The 17,757-nt window shown below is 38.1% G+C and overlaps 1 protein-coding gene and 1 long non-coding RNA gene across 9 annotated transcripts in view; one reads left to right on the forward strand and one right to left on the reverse strand.

The window, feature by feature from the left end:
• The window catches only part of LOC127069774 (uncharacterized), a 275,276-nt gene that overhangs the window by 159,709 nt on the left and 97,810 nt on the right, over positions 1-17,757 (reverse strand). The gene's annotated exons all lie outside the window — the stretch shown is intronic.
• The window catches only part of LOC127069705 (protein vein), a 231,043-nt gene that overhangs the window by 116,411 nt on the left and 96,875 nt on the right, over positions 1-17,757 (forward strand). For both annotated transcript variants that reach the window (XM_051007051.1, XM_051007062.1), the window contains exon 2: positions 14,792-14,954. In XM_051007051.1, coding sequence (XP_050863008.1) covers positions 14,792-14,954 — 163 coding nt within the window. The remainder of the gene's footprint in view (positions 1-14,791; positions 14,955-17,757) is intronic.

Here is a 17,757-nt window from a genome sequence, read left to right on the forward strand (position 1 = left end):
AACTCGTACGTCATCGGCTCGTATCGCACGGCCCATTGTTTTCATCGAAAAGAGAGAAAGAGAGAGGAATAGAGAGAGAGAGAGAGAGAGAGAGAGAGAGAGAGAGAGAGAGAAAGAGAGAGAGAGAGATAAAAGGCGGGGAGAGATTTTCAGGATGGTAAATTTTTGCGAACGCATAAGCGTGCATGTTGACGCATACAGATTTCTGCACGGTCCGTTCCAATTAACCCCTCTCTCTCTCTCTCTTTTCCTCTCTCTCTCTCTCTCTCTCTCTCTCTCTCCCTTTCTATCTATCTCTATCTCTGTCCCTTTACCCGACCTTCCGCTCGGCCGCGAACGTCCGAGGGACGATTTTTGCGCCCCATTACGCGACGCATTGTGCGGACGAAAGCGGGAATTGCGGTGGATGTTAATAAAAAATTCACCAGCCCGGAACGTACAGCGTAGATATTTTTAGCTGGACCCGAGCCGAAGACACGTTGGATTGGTATCGACCCTCCTATCCCATAAATTCCGAATTCTTTCTGATCTTCAATCACGAATTCGATGACAGAAGTAATCTGAAAGGATAGATCAAAGTTTATTCTGAGCTTTCGATGAAGAGCTCTTTACGATTTTTTACTATTATAGAATGGCCTTGAGATTTACATTTTAGGAGCAGAAACTCCGTTTACTCTTCATGGAGGCGACCCTTTCGATACTAAGAGCGGATGAGCAATGTCCCTGTAAAAAGAGGGTCGAAACGCTCGACGTTTGGCCTCGACGAGATGCTCAAAGTACCCTATTTGACCTCAGCTTCGTCGTCGTCGTCGTCGTCGTCGTCGTCGTTGTCGTTGTCGTTGTCGTCATCGTCGTTGTCGTCGTCGTGGTGAGAAGAGAAGCACGTACTAGTTGGCTTCGTATCGTGTGTGAATTTATGTGTGAGTTTGTGTGTAAATGTATATGTGTGTGTGTGTGTGCGAGAGAGAGAGAGAGAGAGAGAGACACGATCGAGTGAATTCTCGGTTCGAAGGACAGAAGCGGTAAACACTCGCGTACAAGGTGTGAGCTTCACGACGCTCCAAGTCGATCGTTTAATCGACGCTACTCGAGATTAGCGGCCACCCGGCGCTAATGTGCGCCACTCTCTACTCTACGGTGCCATTAAGCGCGTACTTAACACAGTGAACGCCTACAGGGAGAACGTTAAAGCCGAAGGAGCGAACAAACCGGAGATACCGAGGAGAGAATGAGAGAGAAAGAGAGAGAGAGAGAGAGAGAGAGAGAGAGAGATAGAGGGAACAGATGCCAGTTGAAAGCCCTTTCCTGGCCAGTTCTCGAGATGTAAGAGAGAAAGAGAATCCTTTACAACCTTGAATTGACAAATCCGTTTAACCATTCCCTTCATTTCCTCTCTTTCTCTCTTTCTTTCTCTGTCTGTCTATCTATCTACTTATCTATCTATCTATCTATCTATCTATCTATCTATCTATCTATCTATCTATCTATCTATCTATCTATCTATCTATCTATCTATTTATCTATCCGTCTGTCTGTCTATCTATCTGTCTATCTATTTATTTATTTGTTTATCTATATATCTATCTCTTTTTACATTTTATCACTACATTTTACGAATTTTAACACCAAAGACTTTTAAACTTTTGAAACCTCAACGACAACCTAGAATGACTACGTGAATATATATATATTTTTTTTATTTAAGTACGCATAAAAACCGATGGTCTCATTAAGGAAGACAAAGGAACCGTTCCTTTTGAACTTTTTGCGATCCCACTTTAGACTCTCCCGAGCTATCCTTCTTCCGACAATTAGAACTCTCTCACACGTAAAAGATTTAATTTTTAATAGGACTTGTTCAATAAAGAAAATGAACGTTCTTTAAGTAATAGCTAAACTCGTAGACGGCAGGAACGATGTAGTTACGTAATTATAATAGTTACTTAGATAATTAATATAAACGACAAGATCGGGACCTATAAAAAATGTATTACGTAATTCGATCGATTCACTTATTATAACTCGAATAGGTCGATCGAATATTAAAAAAAAAAAGACGTAATGAAATATTAAATCCTGAAATATAAAGGTAACTAATTTACGTCTCTTCGAAAAAAGATACTATATATATATATACATATCTTCTGTTTGACGGATAAACGTTCGCTTTAAGAAGTTCCTCCTTCATGGAAGGAGAAGAGAGCAATTGGTAGAAGAGAAGTTAACGCCCGTCTCGTTCCTTCTTCTTCTCCTACTCCTCTTTCTCCACCACCTCCTTCTATCCTTACAATTGTACACGCCTACCCCTAACCATCCGTACACCAAGTGTTTATTTAGCTTAACACTTGCTAATGCCTCCCCCATGGCACTCCACGAACTGTTTATACTTCGGTTGCCGCTGCTGCTCCGCTACTCGAGAACGGCAGAGGGGTTGGGAGGCCACTGTCGCTTCCTTGAGCTTTCCAAGAGCTAGAAACGGGGTTGGAGAATGAGGAAGGGGAACACGATGGAAACCGAAACAAGGGGTTCCTTCGGATACGAAACGCGACCGGCACAACGTTCGCCTGCTTTCATGTTTGCCTTCTTGAAAATCCTTCGACGTAAAATGCCTCCGGAGGTGGAGCTTGAATTAAGTTAGCCTCGACTCGAGAAGTCGACAAACCGCCTCGTTACCTCTCCGCAAACTTATTTTATACTCTCGAATGAAAAACAAAGAGAGAGAGAGAGAGAGAGAGAGAGAGAAAGATCAGAAGATTCTCTATCCGATGTTCTAAGTTTCAATTTCGAAGGACAAGCATATTTTATTTTATTGTTCTAAATATCTCTAAACGTAAAAAGTAATCTTTAGGTATATCTAAGAAGCCTAATTATTACTAATCTTTCTAATTCCAACGACGCCAAATTTTGTTTCTAGTCTTTCACTTTATTATTCTTTATATAATACAATCTTTATTAATCTCGATATAATCTCGATAATAATCCAGATATAAATAGTTAAACTTTTTATAGTATGTCGAATCCAAGTGTATTATAGAATCTAATTGAAACTTCGATCGTCCCGTACGTAAAGACTGGAAAAATCGAAATTATTTGCGGTAAGTTTTCAGAAAGTTGCCGACGATAGAAGAAGCTTAACAAGCGCGAAGATGTACGGGAAAGCGAGGTCAAACAAATAATACGATCTAGGAGAAGGGAACAGCGTTCGTCTAATAATAGATAGGCTTCGCGTTAGCGCTTGTAATCTACGAGTGGTAACCGAAATAGAAGGACCGAAAAGGGGAAGAGGGATAAGTGAGCGCGTGAGTTTCAAAGCCGAATGATTCCTTCGAAAACTTTCCGATAAAATCTTTAAATTACAATTCAATTGAATTCTCAAGAAACTCTAAGAACGATTAAACGTATGAACATTTTATCGATAATATTATCGAGAATTCAAGAAAAATATCTTTATTCGATATCCATCGTAAATGAATAGAAATCGTACGTTCGATGTAAACGTATAAATTTCCATACGCATACAAATAACAGAATCTAAATTAGAATTGTAAATTGCAATGTGTTCTCTATTACAATACGTCATGTGCTACGATTGTTGATGCACGATAAATAGGTAGGTATTTCCAAGGGCTTGTCGGAAAAGTCAGGTCGCAAAGAAAACGATTAACTACCGGAAATACGAGAAACGTAGAAACGTCTGATCGTAAAATAAGATCAAAGTCGGAAAATCGATCATAATAATAACATGTATGAACGTGGAAGATCATTCGGGAACTAACCTCCTCGTTTGAAGTGACAAACTTTTCGTCGCTTCTTTCTTTTTCTCTTTTCTTTTTTATTTAACTCGGCGAGAAAAAAGAAAAAAAAAATTCTCCATTTTCCTCGTTATATTTCTCTCTTAAAAAGAGAAGAGAAAAAAAAGAAAGAAAATAGAAAAAAGAAAAGTAAAGGAGAGAAAAAAATACGAGCAAGCGAGATATTCCTATGGTGATTTGGATGCACTAGTCAAAACGACGTTGAGCTTCGGATTTAAGTAAAACTCGTTGAACGATGCACGAGCCGTCTCGCTTCTCGCTTATAAGTAAATCAGATTACCCCTTTCGCTACGTTGAAAGAGAGAGAGAGAGAGAGAGGAGTCGCAAGTTTTTAACTTTCTCCTTCCCTCTCTCTCTCTCTCTCTCGAACGCTTCCGCTATACAGTATGTCGCACGCTTCTATCTTCTATTAATCTCATACATTTCTTTCGTAGGACGCGAAGAGGCGGAAATTCCATTCTAGTAAATTACATTTCCATCCGCTTTACTCTACCTATCTGATATAGGATTTTTTCCCCCACTCTTCTCTCCTTCAGCTGCTTATTTCTTTCTCTCTCTCTCTCTCTCTCTCTCTTTTTCAAAATACGCGTGTAAGCTCGACTTCGGACGGTCGAAGTCGTAACGAGCGTTTGGAACGTCCCAACGACGTATGTACGAGCTAGCAACATTTCTGACAGCGCGAGCTTACGTTCCTGTGGTACGCGGATGTTGGTTTACGCGATATAATTACATTTTCCCTTGAGTTTCTCGTACGTGTACGTTCAAAAAGCGTTAGCACCTGCAGGTTCTCGAGGGGGTTTCGTAATTTCGTGACGGCAATTCCAACGCTTTGTTAAAACATCGTTCATACCTTTCGATTTTTCCCGATAGTCACGAGGTTAGCAAGACCAGAAACGTACGTACCATTTATTGATCAAATAATCTTTACTTTATTCTCTTACTTTTTCCCTTTATCTCTTTTGCTTTTTTTCTTATTTTTCAATCCGTCCATACTTTCGTACCGATTATTACTTAAAAATTTTCTCTTGATTAACCGAGAAAAACATTCTTTTGATTAACGTCCACTAGCAAAAAGTAGTTTCATGTTGGTAAAGTACTAACGCTTTTATAAATAGAGAATGATGAACGACCATTGGTTAGAGTAGGACGTAAAGTAGGTATATACGCATTGGCGTACGGACAACGTTCTATCAAATTCATAGGGTTGCACGTTGAAGTTTCAAAGTTGCGTTGACGATCGAGTAACGTAGTATTATTCGAGATTTATGATATAACATACACTCCGCGTATGTATTTGTACGCGCTGTCAGAGTTGACGAGAAATTTTCGTCAAGTTTTCGTAGGTTCGTTTACGTGGTTTGTACCGTGTAAAAATAAAACGAAAAACGGACACGGGATAACGAGCAATTAATTAAAAATATCGAGCCGTCGGTGGAACGATAGGAAAAGAAAAGAAAAAAAAAGAAAAAAAAGGAAAAAAAGAAGAAACCACGAGAATTTGCTTTTCGAAGGATCTAAGTTTTTTTTCGCGTCGTTTCGCGATGCTGCCGCATATGTACCTACAACGATCTACAGGGTGGCCGAATCGATTTTTACCCTTGTGAGTTACGACTACCTATCTCTTTTTTTCTCTCTTTCTCTTTTGTTGGATTCTCGCGTGGCAGGATCCGTGTGATAGGAAGACGATGAAGAGTAATAACACTCTGGAGACGTTAGACCGCATCGGGCCACGGATTTCCGGCCCACCGGGCTTCGATCGTCTCGTGCAATCTCTTTCGTCCTTCTTCTATCTCTCTCTTTCTCTCATTTTCTATTTCTCTCTTCTTTTCTCTTTTGTGCACGCGTCGAATCTCACGAGACCCGCTGGAAATTCAGTTTCCAACGTGCCTTGAAAAATGAGATACCCCAGCGGACACACCAGCACGGATTAAAAGAACGTGAACCGTATCGAAGGTCGACCGGTCTACGAAGGGCATCAAATTTGCCTCCTCGCCCTTCGATACCTCCGTGAATTGTTTTTCGAGCTGTCTCTCCTCCACCTTTTTCAATTACACTTTTCATCGCCAGCGGCCGTTCCATCGCAAACAGTCACCATCCACTCTTTATCGTCGATCATTTTTTTTTCTTTCTCCTTCCTTTTAGTTTATCCTGTGCATACTATATATAACTGCACACATATATATATATATATATATATATATATATATTCTCCGATACATCGTTCCTCAATTTCGTTTCCTTCTATCGACAATTTCTCGACGATTCAATCGACGATTTCGTCCTAGTAAATGTTCCTAGAAACGTCCAAACCGAGCGGTCGAATGTAATTTACGAAATATTCCACACGAACGTAGCGAATTTTCAACAACACCTTGTATTAGCCATAGAAATAAAATATTTCAATGGTATTCTACGGAAATTCTTTCGTAAAAAATAATGTTACTGTGCGATGGCTTTAATAATTTAACCTTCTTATATTATTATTATTATTATTATTATTATTATTATCATTCTCATCATCATCGAAAGTTCCACATTTTCAGAGATTTACTTTTACGGACCATGAATATTTTTTAATCTAAATAAGTATATACTTATTACATAATGCTACCTCAAGGTCTTTTCGAATTTTCGTTAAGGCGATTTCAGTCTTCGTCAAATTTATCAGATTAAAGGATAATGAGTTTAAGGTGGAAATCGTATAGAACGTACTGCGACGATATATATTTTTTATTCGTCCGATATAACGATCGTATATGTATAGAAAAAAAAAAAAAAAAAAAAAAGAAATCAACAAAAACGTGACATATACGTTCGCGAACAAAGATCGTATCTACCTTCCATTCGCAAATGAAATTCCGATTTTGTTTATTCACCATCGAGGCCTAGATTATACCGCTGTTCTTCTATTAACCGACCTATTCCGGTCTCGATTGTTCCAGATAATCGGAGTTCCGCTATAATGCAATACAAAGAGCGATGACCGCGATTGATTACTTCTCTACATTCACGCCTGCTTTGAACCGTGCATTATTTACGGTCTTATAATCGATGTAAACGATCGCATCCCTAAAATCATTTTACTCTATGACGATTTAGAACGATTAATTCGATAAGTAAATAACATCGAAATATATACTTGTTATGGTTATTCTCCTAACGTTGATAAAATCAATTTGAAAAGAGATCAGGATGGTGTGTCGAATAGAAAAGATTAAAACGAAATTCTTCCTTTGTTGAAAGAATGAAGGATCTTCGTTGTCGTTGTCGTCGTCGTCGTCGTCGTTTCCAAACGGGTGTCTTGGAATTCTTTCTCGCGTAATGAACTCGGTCGTTTGCACGCGATCAACGTCGCGAGTCTTCTCTGTTTTCAGGTGATTTATCGCGAATACCTTTCGACGTCACAGCCACGGTTCCGTGCATAATTCGGCTTCTGCATTCGCTCGGATTCTCGTGATATTCTCCCGAATAATTTTGCGATTTATCACGGTCATTGTCGAGCGGAGAAACACGCCAGTCCGTTTCGAATTAGTTCATTTAATCGACGCTAATCGCTTTCGCCGTCGAACATCATTCGTACGAAAAATATTGCGTGGCTTCACGTAGCATCTTTTTTTTTTGTTTCTCTTTTTAACGAGAATAAAGTATGATCTTACGGTCCGACTCGAAATTATCGATAAAATCGCACCGATCGATTCACTACCTGCTAATTATATCTATTCTAGATAAAGTTACGATCATCGAGAAAATAAAATTCTTTCTCGTTACAACGTCTTACGTTTTAATCGTAACGTCAAGGTGAAAACGATTGGAGGAGGATGGTAGTTTAACGTCGATTATAAAGATTACTTAATCTTTTCACGGCACGCCTCAACGATTACGTTAGAATAAGCGAGAATCCATCTTATAAGCCGATATAGATGTATGTAGGAAGGGAAGCGTCGATAGACAAGGTTGTATCATTTATGAGGTACGTCGTTACGAACCAGTTCGAGAGAATCCAAGCAAAAGTGTAGTACACAGGACCGACAGAAAATGAATTCCGCTCGGGGCCATACGCAATCGGGTTGTAAATAAATTTTACTGCGCCGTTCGCTACGGAATTGGGATATATTTTGTAGAATCGAATCGTGGCCATAACAGCTGCCTAAAAAAAAAAAAAGAAAGAAATAAAAGAAAAAAAAAATTCAAAATAAATAAATACCCAAGCTTTCGTATTCGCCGTGACGAAACACGGATATTCCGACGATTACTCACTGATTAAAATGGTACCGTAGGAAAATGAAGTTTCACGGTTACGAGTACGCGCTTTCCGTGTTAGCCTACCGATAAAATACGTTCGTTCGTGATTTACACGCTGTTGCTTTTCCAAAGTGATAAACGATTTTCACGTTTCCTCGTTGTTAAAGAAGAGAGAAAAAATAAAATGAAAAAAAAAGAAAAAAAAAGAAAAAACAAAATAAAGGAACATCGAGGATATCGGTGAACTATAGAGATCGAACAATTCGCGAATTTTCTCTGGTCACTTTTGTAATTTTTCTCGTTCTTTTTTTCTTTTTTTTTTTTTTTTTTGTTTCAAACGAAAGAAATTCGAGGAAGTAAACGATGTCCTGGCTTTGAAGTACTCTGACATATCGAGAGGATTAGGTCGGAGGATCGTATGGCACGGTTTCAAAGGGACGTTCATCGACGAGAACAAATACCGAACGAAAAATTCGATAGATTGCATTTACGACGATACCCGCAATAAGATCGGCAAATGGAAAAAGAAATTTAACGGTTTTCTGGATAGCAACTGAATCGTTTGAATAATGTAACGCCGTTACACGAGAAATAAAGTGGCCGAATAAAAGCGGTCGATCGTTATCGCCGTATCGAGAATACTCGTACGACCGATATTAATCTGCATATGCGATTAAATATCTGTTGACTTGGTCAGTAATCAGGAACGCACGGAATATGATAGTCCATCGGTATGTACATAGACTCGATTACCGATCGAATAATCGAAGCCGTTCGAAACGGTCGAGTCGCTTCCTGCGAACTGGAAATGATTATCCGCCTCGCACAAAGGTGCAAATTCACAGAGTCATATCACGCTCTGTAAGCTGTTCGTTAATCGTTTTCGAAACAACTAAGCAAATACACGTCTGTACTGCTAATAGATTTCTACAATCAGCGAATATATAAGTACGAAATCGATGGTCGTTTACCGATTTCTTGGACAATCGTACGTGGTATCTCCTGCGAATATTAGAAAGATATAAAAGAAGGGAAATAATATATCGTGCAAGAAGAAAGGGTTCTATTTCGATAACCGTAGACACGATCGATAATATCTTTCCTGTCTCTCTTATTTCTCGTGCAATGACTTCTACTGACCACCGATAGGCTAGAAGGAAGAAAGGTGGAAATTGTCTGAACGATGCGGCGAGCGAATAACCAAGTCCATTGCGGCTGGAAGAGGATAGGAAATAGGGGCAAGGGGAATAGGATGGTTGGTCGTGCGGAGAGGGGGTGAGGGTTGGGGAAGAGTCCAGAGCGGCGGGCAGAGGCAAGAGGAAAAGCTGGACATCGGTTTGACGTCGGCTTTGACGTCCCTACTCGACATCGCGTGCAACGTCACGATGGTAGGTCTCTACCCTCTGCTCTGATCTCCTCTACCCTCCAACACCCCTACCCGTTAGGTAGGTACTACCTACCGTTGGAAATGCCAACGGCGTCGATGTACCACCAGCGTGGCATCGATGAATCAAGTAACTGCCGTGGCTACTGTTGCAGCTTCGAAAGCCACGTCCACGTGACCGGCGTCATGGCCGAGCGAACGGGAGAGGAGGGCCGGGCAGGAGTGGCAACGCGCTATTTGTTATTTTACTCTTTCGGCGACGCGTTCATTAATCAACCTCGCCGCTACGTTTGCCCGTCGTTCTGCATTTTTCACCGTGCCAGCAACGCGCGACGTGCCGCCCGGTAGTCCGCTCTTTTTCATCCCTCTCTTTTTCCTTCTACATCCTCGACTCACGCTAACTTTCCTTTTTCCTCTTACCGTCTCGATCGGCTCCTCTCTTTCTCTCTTTTCTCTTTCTCTCTCTCTCTCTCTGTATCTATCTATCTATCTATCTCTCTATCTATCTCTCTCTCTCTCGTTTCCTCCTTCTCATGCGCACCTCCTTCCCTCCCTCCCATTCTTTCCCCTCCTCCCGTTCACCCACCCAATATGCACGCACGAAGACCGATGAACTTACAAAAGAAAAAACTCTTTTATGTACGGCCGATCGATTTGCTAGGGTAAAATGCAAACGAAGGGTAATCTCGATAAGCCGACTAAGATGGCCATCTTTTGCCTCTTTGTTTCCCTCGTAACCCCTCCCCTCCCCTCCCATCCCCTCTCCCCCGTCCTCGCTCATTCGTTAACTCCAAACACTATTTTGAACATTTACCCGAGTTTGAACCGAGTCCGATCGATAATACTTCGATTATTCTACATCGAAAATAAATCGTGCTTTTTGATCCTATCGATAATACGATATCAATGAGATTTCCAAAGAGAATAGCGCTGTTCAACGAAAGTGCCCTCGTTGTTATTTTATCTCTTTGTAACGAAAAAACTCCACGTATATGCTTTTTACAATGCTTACGGTTGCATCGCTCAAGAGGGATGCGAGTGAGAGGAGAGAAAAATGAAAAATGTTTAAAACTATCCTCCCTCGGCTGGGCTTTTAATATCATTAAATATAAATCGATATAAAATATAGTACTTTAAACTAAAAATATAATACTTTATGATCTTGCAAGATAAAATATAATTGTAAGAAATTCGTGAGAAAATTTGTAATACATGGATATATTTAATCTTATATCTCTCATTTCTTATCTACGTTATTTTGAAGATATTAGCGATCAAAATTCTAATCGAATTAAAGTCTGTTTTTGAAAACAAATCAAATATCTCTTTGAATTCGCAAAATCGCGAATCGTTTGCAGAATTTCCATGCGATTTCGTGACTGATGCCTTTTACGAGAGACAGCTAAATTTCATCTTTGCTTGAACGGTATGTACAGTTAATCGTTAAACAGCCTGAGGCGTAACGAGAGCATGAATGTGAATATCCCAGGTTGCTTTCGACCAGTATCTCACTCCTTCTCTTATCATCTTTTTCACAGAGTGTTATACATAACAGGTTAATAACGAAACGGCTGTTCAACGAAGCGAAAATCAATCATAGAGAGGATTAATCCTCTATGCGTGAAAGGATTTAGACGATCCTTTTGATACGTTTCTCTAAAAATGTTATCCAATCAAATCGGAAAACTAAAATATCGAACGTTACATTCGTTTCTATCTTATACTCTTAACGAAATATAAAACAGTTATTTATTATTATTTATTTTTTTTTCTCGTAAAAAGATTTTACCACTTTCCGTAAGAATTACGGAAACATCATTTTTATTTATAAAGAAACGATCAAATATATTATTCTTAATTGAAAGAGCTGGAAAATAATTTATTATCGTATTACGTCGTTCGAATGGAGTCGGACTCGATAAGGGTGATTGAATGAAAAAAAAAAAAAAAATAGAATAAAATAAAATAAAATAAAAAGAAAAAAATGAAAAAAATAAAAGGAAAAAGAAAGAAAAGGAAAAAAAATAAAAGGAAATAAAAACCTTCCGATCGAGTTGTCCTTGTTTTATTATTCATCTCCTGTATCCCAAATGATTGTCACGATGCATATTGCATATAATATGCGGAACCAATTGTTCCGCAGATGAGCTATTATCCGGAAAATAAACGGTCCGCTACCCTTGGTTGGCTTGATTTACGATACGCGCCTCGCTTAAAATACAAAATACATTTACAAAATGCGATGCGATTTAACATACGTATATTCTTCGTGAACGATTAAATGTGGTATCGCTATGAACGAAATAAAGAACAAGTTATCTTACAAAAAAAAGAAAAGAAAAAAAAAGCAGAAAGAAAGAAAAGAAAAGGAAACTATCCCACGTTGTATCGCTATTCACAAATGGTTACAATACGCTTTACCATCCGGCTGACCACATATCGGTAATATCTACTGCGGTTGTATAACATGAAGCTATTGCTATGAATCTCGAATATTTCTATAAAATTCTCTCTCCTTCGATCCTCGATATATGCATATACACCGTACGATAAACGTCGATTACATCGAATCTATTACAAACAACAATTTTATTCTCTTAAATGAGCAATCGTTTTACAAATCCTTGATTAAAAGGTACGTCCGAATGAGAGAAAGATAGAATGGGAGAAAGAAAGAAAAAGAAAAAGAGAAAGAGAAAGAAAGAAAAAGAGAGAGAAAGAGAGAGAACAAGAAGCTAGTAACCCATGAAAAAAAGGATCGGCTTTATTCGACGAACGGATATCCGTCAAAGTATCGTTGGATTGCGTAGATTAAAAAAGACTAAAAAAGAAAAAAAAAAAAAAACAAGGACAACGGTAAACGATTCGTGCTTGGAAAATCCATTCCTCTGGTTCGGTTGGTCGGCCGAACGTAACGAGAATTTCGTGTACAAATGGGGAATTCGCGTGCACCGCTTTGTATCATCCTAAACATCATGCGTTCTAGGCTTTAGCCAGCACTCGTTTACTACTACATACCCAGACACGGAAGAGAGAGAGAGAGATAGATAGATAGATAGATATATAGATAGAGAGAGAGAGTAATACGTCGTTCGTGCCGAACGGTGAAGCAAATCTGTAACAGATATATCGGTGAGAGGGAGAGAACGTACGGGGAGAAAGGATGGGGTATAGAAACCGAGAGTATACTGCAAACTCGTAGTAGAAATGTATTAAGTGCCGTAGGCGTTTCCAGAACGCTGCGCTACGTCACAGATAATCTGGAAGCTGCGTTGCGGTTTGATAAACTTCACTGTGTTGTAATAATCGCGCCACTGTACTACCATCGTCATCCTATCAAAGCTCGAATGCAAGCAAGAAGCGTCAAGCTTAATCGTTATATTCTCGGCTACAAGCGTTACTTCCTTCCATATTATTATATTATATAATTAATTAATAAAGACGACGAATAAAGATATATAAGTTATATCTCAATTATTAATATACATACATACATACATACATACATACATACATACATACATATATATATATAAACGTTTAAATATAAAAATTATAATTTATCCAAAATATATTCAATTTATCTCTTGATGATTACTAATAAGTTTCGTAATTCTCTTTTACTGTTGGTCAATTAAACGATTAAAATGGAAAACGAAGATAAGCAGACCGTTTAACAATTTGAAACTTTAAAAAACCCATCTTCCATATTTCTGTTCATTCTCCTACTATGTAGATAGAAAAAAAAATCTTTCTCAATGAAAGCTCTTTTTGCCGTTTATGACACGTACCAATGGGGTATGCAGTTAAACTTTGCGGAACGATGTTGATCAGTTCCTAAAGCATTCCTAACATCGTTTCCTTACTCGAAATAAAGCAAATCTGTGAAAGAAGAAAAGAAGAAGCATTATCATAAAAATATTCTCGTTGTCTTCATATTTTCACTGGCAACTAATATTTTCTCTTCGAATAAGAGAAAGTTTGTTTCCGTAAAAGGTATCGACTTTCGTAATTTCTTCCTTAGAAGTAGCAGTATGAGCTGATTCCTTTTTCTTCGTTTGCTCTCTCTCTCTCTCTCTCTCTCTCTCTCTCTCTCTCTCTCTCTCTTTCTCTCTCTACTCTTTTCGAACAGAGAAATATTATTCCATTTTCTTCGTGCAGGTTGTAACCATCCACGGAGGGTCGTTCAAAGCCGTTGTTTCCTTCCATTTCTTCCGTTCCACCCCTTTTACTCTGCTGCAACCTCCGCCGTCCACCCTCTCCCCACTCCTCCTCTTGCTACCCCTCCCTCCCTTTACTTTATTCTCCGTGATTCTTCCTTCTCGTAGTCGTAACTGTGCGCGCATGTCCAGAAAAAAAAGCAGCAATGCGCGTGCACGCACACTCGAACTCTCAGCAACATACGCTTTTTATAGTCCTAGAGCTGCAGGGATTTATATGAAAAAAAGAGAAAAAAAAAGAAAGAAAAATAAAAAAAAAAACGAGAGAAAACGAGTTGCGCATTGCGAACGATAATTACGTACTTTCTAGTATAACAATCCTGGAAATATTCTCCTTCAATTGATTTCTTATGATATATTCCCATCCTTTTTATGTTTCGAATATACATGCATATATATATATATATATATATATATATATACATACATACATACATACATGCATGCATACATACATACATACATACATACTTGCTTTTCTATTTCAGACGACAGAATACTTACTCTGCAAGTACATGGATATTTATATATGAGTTTCGCAATATAATACATTTAAATGCATAATGAACGAATACAAAAAAAGAAAAAGAGAGAACGAGATATAACAGAAATACAAAAAGATCATTGAACGTACAACGTATGATAATTTTGTCTTATTTTACAGATAGTTTAAAATAACGTCCTATTAACTCGAGACAAAAGTTTAACATCGATGATTATTTATATTTTTTATAATTTGATCATTCCCTATTATAAAGGAGAATATAACGTAGAATCGATAAATTTCTGTCGCTTCAATTTTCAATCGTTCATCAACACGTAATTCGTTTAAAAGTTGCGATTCTTGTAAAGAATCTATGATAAGCCGATAAAGATAGAAATGATAAATGTCCACGTCAAATACATTTTCTCGATGCTCGCAAGATTTTTGTAATTAGATAGACAATCGGGCGTTTCAAAATGAAGCCAATAAACCTTCTTTATCTCCAAAAGTTTTTCGTTAGATATAATGAACATTTCACTTCCAGCAATCATTTCTCGATAATCAATTATGAACCGAGACACTAACAGATATATATTTTTCACGTTAACGCACTTTTCCCTAAAACTTTTCCATTTGCTTTTGTTTCCAGTGCGAGAAGTTACGTTGTCCGAACTCAGGGACTCAATAGCGAGGTTACGAGACAGAGTAAAGCTAGTATGCAGAACGAGGGGATCGCCGCCCCCAAGAGTGCATTGGCTCAAAGACGGCATACCACTACACCCAAGAAGAGGACTCAAAATCCAACACAAAAGGTAAGGGCCGTGTACGCCATTTTTTTCGAGTTTTTCGTTATCGCTAATATGGTCGTCGGTAACGAAAGAAATTAATATATATATTATAACATATATAGACTAATATATATATATATATATATATGATTATACGCTATAATCAAAGAAACTTACGACGAAGAAGATTTTTTGCAAGTTCAATATTTATACTACAGTAGTTATTTCATATTTATATGATAGTATTCGACTCGATACACAAAAGCTATATCAACAACCTACGAGTTTTTACGATAAACCTCCTGTGTTTACGATCTCCCGATATCGTTTCATAAAATTACGTCGTTCCTTTTTAAAGACAGAACGCAACAACGATGAAATATCTTTAGAACTTAGATTTCCGCATAAAAATGTACATTTATTTATCGCCGGATATAGTCACGTTTGATTGCCGCATTGCATGTTCCGTTTGACTTCGTTCGTACAATATTTTGTAATACGTCCGCACGTTTAACGTCGATCTAACGATACCTCGACAAATTACGTTATATTTTCATTTTCGTTTTTTTTTCTTTTTTTAATAAGAATGTCGCACTTGCTCGCCTTATGTCGAACGAATCGCTTCCGACTTGATCGAAAGTGTTAGCTCGGCAAGTAAAAAAAAAAAGAATAAAAAAGAGAGAAACAATAGGGAACAATATTTACGCATATACGTATTCTCGGACGAAACTTTATTCCAATCGTATTTTCCTCCGATTACAATTAATATATTAATTATATTATCGTACCTAAAATATGGATAACGTGTAAAATATAAATTATACGGGAAGGTTATTTTTCGTATAAAGAAATTATAATACTTACATTAAAAGGAGAAAAGAAGAGCTCGTTCGTTAAGCGTTGATCCGAAAGGATGTTCACTCTGCTACGACTTGTCTACGAATGACTCACTAAACAAAACAAAGGCCATAGACCACAAAGAGAGAGAGAGAGAGAAAATATACACAAACAACGTTTGTATATATATATATATATCCTTACACCGATGATCTACGAAAAATTTATCTAACGTAAATAGTTTCCAATAACGTCCTATACCTCATTCTCCCTCTCTCTCTCTCTCCATCTCGACCTCTACCTCTCTTTCTCTACTTCTCTCTCTCTCTCTCTCTCTCTCTCTCTCTCTCTCTCTCTCTCTCTCTATCTATCTCTACCTCTCCTTCTCTTTCTTCTCTCCGTACGTCCGTAATCAATCATAATTTCGGACAAAGTTCATTGGACAAAATTTTTCATCAATTATAATCAGCCGGTTAGTTGCATGGTCGTTCGCAATCCATCATATAACTTCAATTATAAGTATATCGTATAATAGGTACGCGTTGCGATTAAAAATTTTCTCTTCCCATGAGTCCTCTCTTCTGACCATGTTATCGCGTTAAGCGATTAGCGAAGGGGAAGTTTGTAATGGCTGATATACGCGCTTTGGACGACCGATCGTGAGCACGCGATAAATTTGCTTCTCGCTTTCTTCTCGACCCTTCACACCCTCTTCCTATCTTTCTATCCCTCTCTCCGTTACTCTCTCTCTCTCTCTCTTTCTTTCTCTCGCTCACTCTTCGTCCTCGGCGTCCTCGTCGTCGTCCTTTCTCTCGGTGGATCGCAGTGGTCACACCACCGATCCAACAGAAATTACTCTTCTCCCGGCTTAAGAACGATTTTTCTAACGCTCAGCTCTACGAGTTTAGTCTCGCATGAGCTCGCATAATTAATCATCCAGTATTAATCACGATCGTAATACGTTAGTTCCTGAGTTAAGTATTCGCATTATCGTAGAAGCGAATTTATTTTCTTTTAAATAGAGACGAAACAACGGCTTCTACGAAAAGATATATTCGTTATTTTCCAACGAGTTAATTACGATTCTATTCTTTTGAATATGATATAATACAAATTGTTTTGTTGTATTAACGAATATAGAGAAAACCTCATCGAATGAAAATATTTCTAACCGATCGCTTGGTTATTATTTATCGTTGTATATAGTCGTCGTCTTCGTCGTCTACGTCTTCGTCCTCGTCGTCGTCGTCGTCGTCGTCGTCGTCGTCGTCGCGTTCCACGTGTTCACAAAGATTTTATAAAGTATATCGATTTAATGGTATTTCACGGTCGAACGGCGCGTCCTCGTAGCCAACTTTTAATAGCATTTCCAAGAGATACTTATCGAACTCGCGAAAAGTTTCAACGGCTATAGCGTTACGTAGAGACGTGGAAAAATGTGATGGCTTTCAGAATGTACGAGAATCCTTTCTTCTTCCCCGTGATCTCACCAAAACCACATTTGGATTTATTTCCAAATGTTTGATGATAAAAGAAAAAAAAAAAAAAAGAAAGGAAGTATCGTACATCCGAACAATTCGAACGATAATTCTAAAGAAATGATTCTCGTCTTTCCCTTTAAATTTTTTATTTTTTTTTTTTATTATATATATATTTTTTTAATTACATACACCACGATCGTTCGAGAAAATTATCGTTCGCAATGTTACTTAAAAATATACGCATACAAATATCCTTTTCTTTTTTTTTTCTTTTACAAATTAAATTAACAATAAAAGAAAATTAATTGAAATGTGTCGCATATTAATTCATAGAATTTCAATGATATCAAGATAAACGATCCAACGTTTCATTCGACAGATACTTGTGACGAGACAAACAACCCTTTGCTATCGACCTTACAAACGCCCCATAGTTATCATCTATCTCTCATCGAGGTATATCCGGTGTCGTAATTTCCAATTACCGCTTGCACCACGAAATGCTCGAA

Source organism: Vespula vulgaris, chromosome 1 (assembly GCF_905475345.1).
Source record: "Vespula vulgaris chromosome 1, iyVesVulg1.1, whole genome shotgun sequence".
Taxonomy (NCBI): Eukaryota; Metazoa; Arthropoda; class Insecta; order Hymenoptera; family Vespidae; genus Vespula; species Vespula vulgaris.